The 12,500-nt window shown below is 37.5% G+C and overlaps 2 protein-coding genes across 2 annotated transcripts in view; both read right to left on the bottom strand.

Moving 5' to 3' along the window:
* Positions 1-5,742, bottom strand: part of LOC106867057 (chitin deacetylase 7) — a 32,657-nt gene extending 26,915 nt beyond the window's left edge. Inside the window, exon 1 of the mRNA XM_089351563.1 lies at positions 5,157-5,742. Within this exon, the coding sequence (XP_089207689.1) occupies positions 5,157-5,587 (431 nt within the window). The 5' untranslated portion in view covers positions 5,588-5,742. The remainder of the gene's footprint in view (positions 1-5,156) is intronic.
* LOC106883213 (chitin deacetylase 7) overlaps positions 114-12,500 on the bottom strand; it is a 32,384-nt gene continuing 19,997 nt past the window's right edge. The window contains exon 2 of the mRNA XM_089351562.1: positions 114-1,238. Within this exon, the coding sequence (XP_089207688.1) occupies positions 295-1,238 (944 nt within the window). The 3' untranslated portion in view covers positions 114-294. The remainder of the gene's footprint in view (positions 1,239-12,500) is intronic.

Genomic DNA, 12,500 nt, shown 5'->3' with positions numbered 1-12,500 from the left:
ATAGAATAAGTACTAGGCTTACAAAGAATGAGTCCTGGGGTCGATTTGCTCGACTAAAAGGCGGTGCTCCAGCATGGCCGCAGTCAAATGACTGAAACAAGTAAACAAAGAAAGAAAAGAATATCTCAGTTTATTCAATTAAGCGATAAAACTGTAAAAATGGAAATGGATGCAGTGGTGAAAGGTTGATTATATAATTCCCAAACAATGTTAAAATTCCGAGAACAATTAAATATTTAAATATTTCGATTTTGAATCGTAAAATATCCATCATTTTATTTCCTTCTCAGTTATTTATTTACATTTCCAATGTCTGAAATCAGAAATATTGTCCAATGGAACTGGATTCTGAATCCATTGCAAAGCTTGAGACACTGTCACGATCCATACATCGTTTTTGAGAGAAACTTCTTCCAAAAATTTCTTCAGTGGTTTTAAGTTATTAGTAAGCCAACGTGCGTGCAAAAATATGCCGAAAGGTGCCTTATTTCTTTCATAATGGCGATTAAAGTTGTCTTTCAAGTAATTTACGACAGCCGATGTGTTTGGAGGAATTGTACATGAATCAGCCATTGAACAAGCACTGCCTTTGTCATTGTACCAACGTATAAGTGGGACTTCCCATAATCCTGGATATGATTTCTCTGGGCAGTATTTAAGTGCACAATATCTCCAGTTAACCGGGTAATCAAGTGTAAAGGGCCACGTTGGTATTTCTGTAGTAGTAGACATTGAACCTGTAACCATCGAACTATCGAAGTAAAATTTATGATCTTCCAAACTTTTGAACTGGGCATCTTTTCCCAATGCAAGAAACGGTGAACGCATTCCACGAATATCTTCTGCTGGAATATCGGCCTTTTCACTAAGCCAGATTTTCATGCCATTTATTTCATCGGTATAAGTCTTGTAATCAGCATTCAACCAGTAATCTTCTGGAAATTTATGCGATTTGCTATGAGAAGCTATTTCATGCCCTTGGTCATATAATTCTTTCACATCCTTATAAATAGTATAATCGCCGGAAACGAAAAATGTTGCTTGAATAGGACAGCCGTTTGGATTGGTTAGGTTCAAGCTAAACAAATCCCTGTAATAACCGATATTATGCTCATTAATTCCGTCATCAAAAGTCAATAGAATTATCTGCGGAATTGCATTTGTTGGCAATGAGCCTGGAATTTCAGGCCCAGGACATTTACAGTTCGGTAATTTGCAATGTTCTGGACGACAGGGACCTGCAAAGTAAAAAAAAAAACCCATAAAATCAAATAAAAAGATGAACATTTTTTTTTTTAATGGATACGAACACATATCTACTAACTCTTATATAGAATGAGGCCTAGAGATATTGATCTACACTAATAAAAAAGAAACGAGGGTAAAAATGCAACTGTACAAACAATAGGGCAAACCTATGGAATCAGAGAAAACTGCGCAAAAATTTCATTTACCGTGGAGATTTTTGGAAGGTTGTTCTTCAACAGAGAGCAGAGTTATGCAGTTATCTCGAAAACATTACCGTTTTACTATCGGAAAACAGAAAATATTTATATTACACTATAAAGTAATCATTTCAACGATCTTTGTGGAAATATATAGATCTGAACGGGTATGTTATACATAGAAAAACATCCCGCAAACGCTGCTGTTAGAGTGACTCCATGGCTTGCTTATCGCGGAATATCAGTGAACGCAGTTCTTTTATAATATCTTGGAGAGATTTCCATCAACGTTAACTATACTTCATTTTAGCTGAATGGTTATTAACTAAACTTAAGCTATCTGCTGCATTAATATCAGTCAATGTATATTACACAGCAGTAGTATAACGGTAATTATTTTATCAACCCGGATAGGATGAAAGGTAAATGAGACCTCGGTAGAATTTGAACTCAGAACGTAAAGACGGACGAAATGCCGCTAAGCACCTGGTCCGACGATTCTGCCAGCTCACCGCCTTCAGTTCGTTTGTAATACCATGGAGAGATTTCCACCCGTGTTAATTATACCTCATTTTAGCTGAATGGCTCTTAACTGAACTTAATCTGTCTGACGCATTCATATCAGACAATGTATATTACACAGACCACTTGAGCTGATGCTTGTGGAATACAAAACTTAACTCTCCATTTTATCCCGTCATTTGAATGTTTAAACATCTCCATTGCCAGAGATTACTATTTTCATTTAATTTGCTAAGAGACTACAAGTCTATGAGGCCGTAATTTACACAGATTTTCAAGTAGTTTAGACTGAGAGCACAACACTGCCCCGCCTAACAAAGTGCCTGTCGTTTGCAGAGTTTACTTTCAGGTATTATAGGTACTCATTTTGGTTAACAGGCAGCTCCGTCCAAAAGAATGACGATTAATTGCCGGAGAAATTAACCAAATAAGCTACAAGTGATGTCAGTGAAATACCAAGATGGAAGTAATTGACCAAAATAAATTCTGCTTTATTTATCAAAAATTTACTGACTTCATAAGCCGATCATGCGACATCCAACAACAAATTTTGTATCTTCTGGTTTTGTCTGAAATATTGCTGATGTAGCTGAGGCAGACTGCTGCAAGGTAGTATACCCAGAAACGAATACCCCTGAATAAAAAAAGATTTCGTGGTTTGTTTATCGAGGCATGCTAGTGAGAATGCTCACAAACAACCGATGTAATAATCTTGACAGATTAATCCTTTCTACTATAGACACAAGGTCTGGAATTGGGGGTGGGGGTGTTAAGTCGATTACATCGACACCATTGCTCAGCTGATACTTAATTTATCGACCCCGAAAGAATGAAAGACAAAGTCGACCGCGGCGGAATTTGAACGCAGAATACAGCGGCAGACGAAATACCTATTTCTTTACTGCCCACAAGGGGCTACACACAGAGGGGACAAACAAGGACAGACAAACGGATTAAGTCGATTATATCGACCCCAGTACGTAACTGGTACTTAATTTATCGACCCCGAAAGGATGAAAGGCAAAGTCGACCTCGGCGGAATTTGAACGCAGAACGCAGCGGCAGACGAAATACCGCTAAGCATTTCGCCCGGCGTGCTAACGATTCTGCCAGCTCACTTCCTTATCTTGGCGGATTAATGAGTCGTCCAGAAAGAGCTGCTGGCAATGTGGTTTCACTCGCTGCCTAAGAGCTGGGGGTTTTTCCCATGAGAACGGTTACCTAATCTATCCACACTAACTAATTCGTTTCATACACCTTGACGTAACAGTCTGCCCTCAGACTGCCCTTTTCGCTTTCAACGGCAGATCGAGAAATTAATTTTTCGTAACTAAACACTTTCAAACTGGTAGAATGTGTCATATAAAACATCTTTTATTCTTAGCGTTTTTGAGAAAATTGTGTATTTTCGAAGTTATTTCGTGTTAAAGTTGTCGTATTTCGGTAATTTCAACCAATCAATGACATGTATTCAGCTGAACAAAATTACTGCTGTTGTTTGTCAAAAACTTCCGACGGTGTATATTTCGTTTGTCACTGTTATTTAAGACATATTTCATCTCAGTTACGTTCGTATGAATAAACAATTGAATACACGATATTGATTGGTTGAAATTACCGAAATACGACAACTTTAACAGGAGATAACTTCGTAAATAGAAACTTATCTCAACAACGCTAAAAGATGTTTTATATGACACATTTTATCAGTGTCCGAAGTTTGAAAGTGTTTAGTTACAAAAAATTAATTTCTCGATCTGCCGATGAAAGTGAAAGGATCCGAATTCCGAAAACGGAACCGAGCAATGATACCGTTTTTGATTGGTGTAACATTAAGAGAAATGTGTGTGAGCAACAAATGGAAACTACGCAGTAACTCGGTGGATTAGATGATGCAGGGTTTCCCTTTATCGTAGATTTAGATGAATCGAAATACATGTATCGAAAATATCATTGAGGAAAGTGGGACGATGCGAGTCATTGAGCATTTGACTCAATAGAAAGACGTACAGGCAAGGGCTGTGTAAGAACGCCGATCGTAGGCGGGAAACACTTTGGTTGATTATAAACTTGTTATTGTTGGTAGAAAAACGTACGATATGGAATGGATGGGCGTCCTATGTTAGTTTAGGTAATATGTATACCCATGAAGTTGTAAGCCATATTTTTAAATTCGTAAATCAAAACAATGAGAGTATACATGCTCAAGCAATCGAAGTGAGATAGGTGCTCGCCAATAAACAAAAATAGCCAAGGCGACAATGCAGAACGAGCGGTGCTTTATATACATCGTATCTGCAGGGGTGTTTTTTGGAGAAGTATATTCAGAAATCATGAACTGTCATTCACGAATCTGATTTCATATAACATGTTTTGCTTATAAAGATAAATTTCTTGCAAACATTGTTTTCAAGTTTAATGCATTTTCTTGTTTAAATCTGTTCAGTGTCATTGTTTCGGTGGCCTTTTTTTTTATCTATGCAGAATATATTTTCATTATGGGTTGCCGCTCCCGTCACTTCCAGTTGTGTCAGTACTACGCATTTTATCGCAATTTACTTCCATTATTTTATGACCCAAAACTATGTTAACGCTGATTTTCAGAGTTTACTGAAGCAACAGGAGATGAAGACTTAATCCACAACACAATCTGAGAACTGAGTCCAATGATACGTATGCATGACGTAACATGTTACTTACACTTTTACTCCAAATGAATAGCGCCAATATTTCGGCTGTTTCACAAAAGCATAGTTATATACAATACCTCGTATCTAAAATAATTTATTAAATTTATACACAAGATCTTAAAAGGCGGAGAGTTAGGATTTGAAAAGCAAAATCACTAACGCTTTGTGCAATTTAATATTAGACAAAAAACAGGTCGCTCCTAGGAAACAACATGCTAACATAAAACGATAAATGACTGCATGGAGTAAGAAATATTTTAAGTTTAAAAGAGAAAAAAAATCAGTTTTCAATAAACACCAAATTCTGAGTGCTGTAAAGTGGATTATATATAACTCTAGTTCGACAATCAGAGATCAATTATTTCTTTTTGAATAACAACTATGTAAAGAGATAAAAACATCAGTGAAAGATTTGGTGTGTAAAATTAGTGAAAATTATTACTTACCTGTGAGTTCAAATATCTTTTGGGGATGAGTTGATGGTTTAGAAGTAGTGGTTTGAGGATGAGTTGATGGTTTAGAAGTAGTGGTTGACAAAATTTTACTTATTAATGAACTTCGTTTGAAAGGAACACCGTCAGTGGTAACTACAGACGTTGTAGGTGGTTTGGTAGCAGCTCCAACATCATTTAACTTGGTGGTTTTTGATCGATTTATCTGTGCACTGCAATCATTAGGGTTTGGCCAGTTACAGACGTTAAATCTTGGATCAAAATGTAGTTCTGTACCGCAAGACATTAATGCTTTCCTGTTATATCCTGTACACCGATAGAATTGGTTAGGATGTTCTTCATGGCACATGTAACCACCGCTTTCCGCACAAATTTCATAAGAATATGATGGAGTAATAAATAAAACATGTACCAAAATTAATAACAACCAAAATTTATGTGGATATTTATGGAAAACTCCTTCGAAGCCCATTTCCATGAAATATTTGTCGATTTAAACGTATATGTTGATTTGAAATCTTAAACGTACTGTTAGAAATTCAGGTTGAAACTGATATTGTTTGACTTCTTTATCGCTTTTAAACATTTTGTGGCGTAAAACAAACTACAATGAGTAGTTAATGGGAGGGGAGATCAGTTATTTATAACCAGGTAAAAAGTTCCGCCCACCATTCTCTCACAGTCAGTGCAGAGGGAAGAGCCCCCACTGCAAAAAAAAAAATAATAGATAAATAAAAAAGAGCAGGTATTTGACAGTTTTTTTTTTATTTTCGTTCTTCTATGTCCTTTCTGTTTGTTTTGCTTTTGTTTTTGTTAGAAGGCAACTGTTTGTTAATGTGAGATAGAGTTCAATGTTGCGCTTCACAAGGTCGCTTCAATAACAGAAAGCGCTTAATGCATGTGCGGTTTCGATTCCCTGCCGATTCTATTTCACTTACGCTGCAAATTTTACCCAACCAAAAGCCGCGAATATAAATTGATGGAAGGTTTTAGCAACAAAATTGTAGAGTAATTTTAGTACATTAGATTCAATTAAGAATAAGGATAATGAGGTCAGGAAATGGAGAAATTTATAACACTCACTATATGAGTGCATCGCAATATGCTTAGCGGCATTTTGTTCGTCTTCGTGCTCTGAGTTCAAATTTCGCCGTGGTCGACTTTGCTTTTCATCCTCTCAGGGGTCTTTAAAATAAGTTTCAGTTGAGTACTTGGGTCGATGCTATCGACTTATTCCCCTCCACGAAATTGCAGGCCTTGTCCCAAAATTTGAAATCAATATTAATACATAATATATATATATATGACTTCCTTATATAAACAAACACATACATCCACTTAAACGCACCCCTATATAATTGTAAAGTAAATATGAATATGTATGGTATAGTTACGTTAAACTAAGTACAAAGTTCAGATCTGGTTCAGAAATATGACGTACAAATACAATAAAACCAGAAATTCTGGTATATTACTAATACTGGAGGTGGACAGTCCAAGAGTGTAGAATAGGCTGAGCAAAGTTCAAAGAGCTTCTACCTTTGTTGGCAACAATGGGCCTCTCCCTCAGAGGGAAAAGCAAATGGTATGATGCTTGTGTGCGAACAGCCATACTACATGGCAGTGAAACATGGGTTGTGCCTGCAAAGGACATGCGAAGGCTTGAAAGAAATGAACCTAGTATGCTTCGCTGGATTTGCAATCTCAGTGTGCATATACAACAGACTGTAAGCATCTTGAGAGAAAGGTTAGGCATAAGAGGTGTCAGATGTGATGTGTAAGAGAGAAGACTGCGCTGGTATGGTCATGAAATCCGTATGGATGATGACACTTGCGTAAAGAAGTGCCAATCTCTGACCGTGGAGGGAACCTATGGAAGAAGTAGGCCCAGAAAGACATGAGACGAGATAGTGTAGTATGGTCTTCGGATGTTGGGTCGCACAGAGGCGATGACAAGTGATCGAAACCTTTGGCGATTTGGTGTACTTATCAAGCCAAGTGAAATCGGAGTCATGGACAGTGCCGCTGACACGTAAAATGCACCTGTTCCGCTGACATGTAACATGCACCCGTGCCGGTGACGCATAAAAGGCATCCACCACACTCTTGAAGTGGTTGGCGTTCGGAAGAGCATCCAGCCATAGAAACAAACCAAAGCAGACATGAGCCTAGTACAGCTCTGCAGCTTGCCAGTTACTATCAAACCGTCTAACCCATGCCAGCTTGGAAAACGGACGTTAAATGATGATGATACGAATATACATGAATATAATGAATATATATTCTTCTACTTGTTTCAGTCATGTGACTGCGGCCATGCCGGAGCACCGCCTTTAGTCGATCAAATCGACCCCAGGTCTTATTCTTTATAAGCCTAGTACTTATTCTATCAGTGTCTCTTTTGCTGAACTGCTAATTTACGGGGACGCAAACACACCAACATCGGTAGCCAAGTGATGGAGGTGGGTTACAAACACAGAAACACAAACACATACATATATACATACATGACAGGATTCTTTCAGTTTCCGTCTGCCAGATCCACCCACAAGGCTTTGGTCGGCCCAAACCAATAGTAGAAGCTACTTACCCAAGGTGCCACGCAGTGGGACTGAACCCGGAACCATGTGGTTTGGAAGCAAGCTCATTACCACACTACCACTCCTACGTGTATATATATATATATATATATATATATATATATATATATATATATATATATATATATTGGGTATGGTAGATGAGTACACCAAAAATTCAGATTCAGGTGAATATGGTACTTAAGTTGAGGCACCAGAATTTAGTACGGTATATCCATACAATTTCAAAGTAAGGTTATTAAAATCAAAATAAGCAACAAGGATATCCAGAGATAATGCCGTACGATCGTTTCATGCAACTCTATTTAATTGAACAATGTAATCATTACATCAATTTAAAATGCAGAGCAATCCTCAGCTGCTCCCCCCTTAGTTGTCAGCCAGCATCTTGTTCTAAGTTTTCCTTTACCAAACCTTATCATTTTTATGACTACGCCAACTATGATTTCTGTCTGCTTTCTCAACCCAACAGATAATACTCTTTATTTTCTCAACATTGGATATACAAGGTTTGATAAACTAGTCTATAAATTAAAACTGACCCCATAAAAAAAAAACAAGTAAAATCAGTGACAGGCAGAGTCTTCTTGACAATTTATTTATTAACTTCTATGTTGTAGTAGAGACAACATGTTCTTTGTCTATCTCCTTAACTTCTTGAAGATTTTAGGTATTATTATACTAACGTGTCCATCTGTTCTAATTTAATTAAATTCTTTGTTTTTATACTACTGAGGATTGCTCTGCATTCTAAATTGATGTAATGATTACATTATTCTATTATTCAATTAAATGGAGTTGCATGAAACGATCGTACTGCATTATCTCTGGATACCCTTGTTGCTTATTTTGATATATATATATATATATATATATATATATATATATATATATATATATATATATACATATATATGTATATATATATATACATATATATATATATATATATATATATATATATATATATATATATATATATATATATATATATATATATATATATATATATATATGGGAGAATATACAAATAATAACAACAGACGAGGACAGGTGGTGTAAATAACAAAAGTATATATTAGTATGACGGTCGGGAATACGGAAAGTCTTTGACGTTTCGAGCTACGCTCTTCAACAGAAAGAATACGGAGACAAGGAGAAAAACACGGAGAAAAAAAAATTTGAATAGTGTTCAGTTAACGGTCAATCATAATAATGGCCGATCATAACAATGACTGACCGGAAGTTAGAAATTCTTATTTCAGGAGAGCTAAGAAAGGGGGAGATAACAAACGGTGATCGGGAACGAGGGGCTGTGTGTGGGAGGTAGAATGCTGGTGATCTTGACGTATGTAGTGTGAAAATGGGGAAGGGAGAAAGGGAGAAAGTAGTTGGTCAGTTGTAGTGTGTGCGTGGTGTGATGCGAGGGTATTGGTGTGGTGTGCGTGGTGTGATGCGAGGGTATTGGTGTGGTGTGATGTGAGGGTGTTGGGAGGTGGGGAAGGCATGGGTGGAGTGTGGGTTAGGCTTAGGGTGGGGTAGAGGTAGGGGTCTGTGGGTAGGGGTGGGTGGTGGGTGTAATATATATATATATATATATATATATGTATATACATACATCAGAGTATACTATCATAGAATAGACTAAAGCATTAGAACATTTTAGCTTTTATTTCTAGCAATGTAGGTGTTTCTAACACTCTAGTCATATTTAAGTGAAAATATAGTTTTCCTTTTTGGTGAAACATTGCATACTGCTGTTTGTATTAATTTTCTGTATACAATTTAGCGAATCATCCATAGATATTTTGGGTGAAAACATATATACTGACAAAGAATTCAGTCTGGAATCTGCTGAAGACCTTCCTGATTATTGCCGAAACTGATCGGTGAGTATAAGGAATTCTCGATCGGTGTTTTCGGGCGATTAGTGTGTTTGTGTGTGTGTGTATGTTTGTGTGTGTGTGTGTGTGTGTGTGCGTGTGTGTGGTATGTGTGTGTGTGTGAGAGAGAGAGAGAGAGAGAGAGAGACAGAAAATGGAATTCACATGATTCTTTATTCAAAATCACTACAATAGTTTCGACTCATCTTGCATCTATACGGCACAGGCAAGGTGCTGTACAATCGTCTTGCATTATACGTCTCCTCGAGTGGCTTTTTGAAACAAGTATCTTACATTTTCTTCTCTCCATTTCACGTAGCTCTATTAAGATATATGTCTAAGTCGCTGCTACATTCTAACAGTTTTCATGAGAAACTTGAGAGAGAAGACATACTTCTCTTCAAAAAAAGGAGTACAATGAAATACACCGATAAAACGTAGATAAATAAAATATAAAAGTCCGAAGCATACATAATTTCAAAACATCAAACCGGACATATATAGATAGTGCTATCCAAACAAAAGAATTATATATACAAAAGGTTGCATTAAAAGCAATAAGGCCATTAAATGTATCCAGGGGAAGAGAGCGCTGCTCAGTCTACTCTATGACAACTTTAAGTCTCCAAATTGGAGTTAATTTATAGCCACCACACATATTTACATTGCGAGATCGGCCTCGAGATAAACTCGTTCAAATCGGAAGTCGTTAACGTTAACTACGGCGCAGAGGACTTTGCGGCCTCCGTATCAGACGTACGTTCAATACTTCACCAGGTTAAAGTGACCTCAAAGGAAAACTTCCTTATCTTTGGTTCGCCGATTGTTCTGCCTGCCATTCGCCCCACCCTCAGGTCTAAGCTCCTCCAGCTTGAATGATTGACAGCAATCGACGCCCACCCAGCATTGTTCCTATTAAGAAACTGCTTCGCCATGCCGAAGTTACTGTATACCCTCCGATGTGCCCCTTGCTACAACCACGCATCTCTCCTCATGGATCTCGATGCCTGTATTCAACGGGTCGCCGAAGGGATATGCAGCGTTCGGTTTGACAGCACTGGCTGGCAATAGGCTACTTTACCCATCAAATATAGCGTTCTCGGCTTTCAATTTCTGGTCTTGTTGGCCTTACCGGCTTTTCTCGCGTCGGTGACCTCTTGCCGTGTCCTCATTAACAGGGTTCTTCGCAACACAACTGAACCATTTGTGATTGGGGAGCTCGAAGAAGCCTACACGACAAGGAGCCAGCTCAGCCTGTACCTCTCTGTGGAGGTCCGGTCCTCTCAAAAGAAATGGGATGCCATCTAGTGCAGCATAACCTCGGACAAGCTAATCCCCCGACTTGACCAGCACCGTTTAGCATGTTTCCGCTCAACCTCCGAGCCTCACAGCGGAGCTTGGCTTAATGCGGTGCCATCACTCGTAACTGGCACTCAGCTTAATAGCAACTGCCTGCGCATCAGCGTTTCCCTGAGGCTTGGTCTCCATATCTGTGAGCTTCAACAATGTCGCTGCGAATCCATTTTGGATTCTTTCGGCCTCCACCCATAGGCACGCCGTCATTATGCTATGAGAAATGTTTCCATACTGTGAGAGACAAGCACACAAATACATATTCATGTGTACATGTATGAGAATACACACACACACACACACACACACACACACACACACACACACACACACATATATATATATATATATATATATATACAAAATACAAAATGGCTGATAGTTAGCAAGGTGAGACACACATAAGAAAGAAGGAAACAAAGGACCACTGATGAGGTCACAGAAGTGTGACGAAAGAACTCTGGCCGAAATAAGATTAAGATTAATGTAATATAAAGCTGAAGCAAATTAACACCAAATATACAGTGCGTGTGTTTTTATTGGCTAAACTGGCAATATGACCATCCCCAAGTACAACAATATATATATATACTTACTTGGAAAAGGGTGCGTGGCGTTCGATCATATAATAATATAAATAATATATAGATATATGCATATACCCACACATATATGTACATACCTACATATATATGTATATATACATGCATATATGGGTACAGGACATCACAAAAAACGTTAAACACAATGAGAAACGAAAACATAAAGACGAAAACAGAAAACGAACTTTTTCGAACAACGAAAAAAACAAACCACGAAACGAGACATGCAACATAAAGAGTATACCCCTTCGTCAGTTGTCCCTGTTCCATCTACTCCGCGTTTCGCTTTTATGTTTTCGTTTCTCGTTGTGTTTAACGTTTTTTTTTATGTCCTGTACCCATATATGCATGTATGTATACATATAGATGTGGGTATGTACATATATGTATGGATGTTTGCATATATCTATATCTTATTTATATTATATTATATATATATCTATATATATATATATATATATATATATATATATATATATATATATATATATATGGCTGAAAAGAGGCTAAGAGTCTATAAAATCAAAAATTGTGGTTAAAAAAGTAAATAAAGTTGAAAAAGGCAGAAAAATATATTTTAGAGAATGTTTAATATTAACATTGCTTGTTTTCACCTTTTCGATATCAGTGAAGAATTTCACTGGAAAAGTAGATATAAGATTGCCAAGATTTTGTCTCTCTCACCAAGGATCAGTGGCTATCGAACGCCGACGAAGGGAAATAACCCTGAAACCCGGGTCCGTTCGTTCTACAGATCATGGTGAGAGGGATAACTTCCCTTGGCAAACAGGACACAGTAGTGTGTCGATAAGCCAGCTGGAGGAGATGTCCTCCTGGGGCTAAAAGCAACAGTAACATCCACCCCTAGGGGTCAGCCACACTTAAGTGGCAATATACTACAATATATATATATATATATATATATATATATATATATATATATATATATATAT

Source organism: Octopus bimaculoides, chromosome 4, assembly GCF_046866305.1.
Source record: "Octopus bimaculoides isolate indiv1 chromosome 4, ASM4686630v1, whole genome shotgun sequence".
Taxonomy (NCBI): Eukaryota; Metazoa; Mollusca; class Cephalopoda; order Octopoda; family Octopodidae; genus Octopus; species Octopus bimaculoides.
Note: the sequence above shows the minus strand (reverse complement) of the source record. Positions and strands in the feature narration are given on the sequence as shown.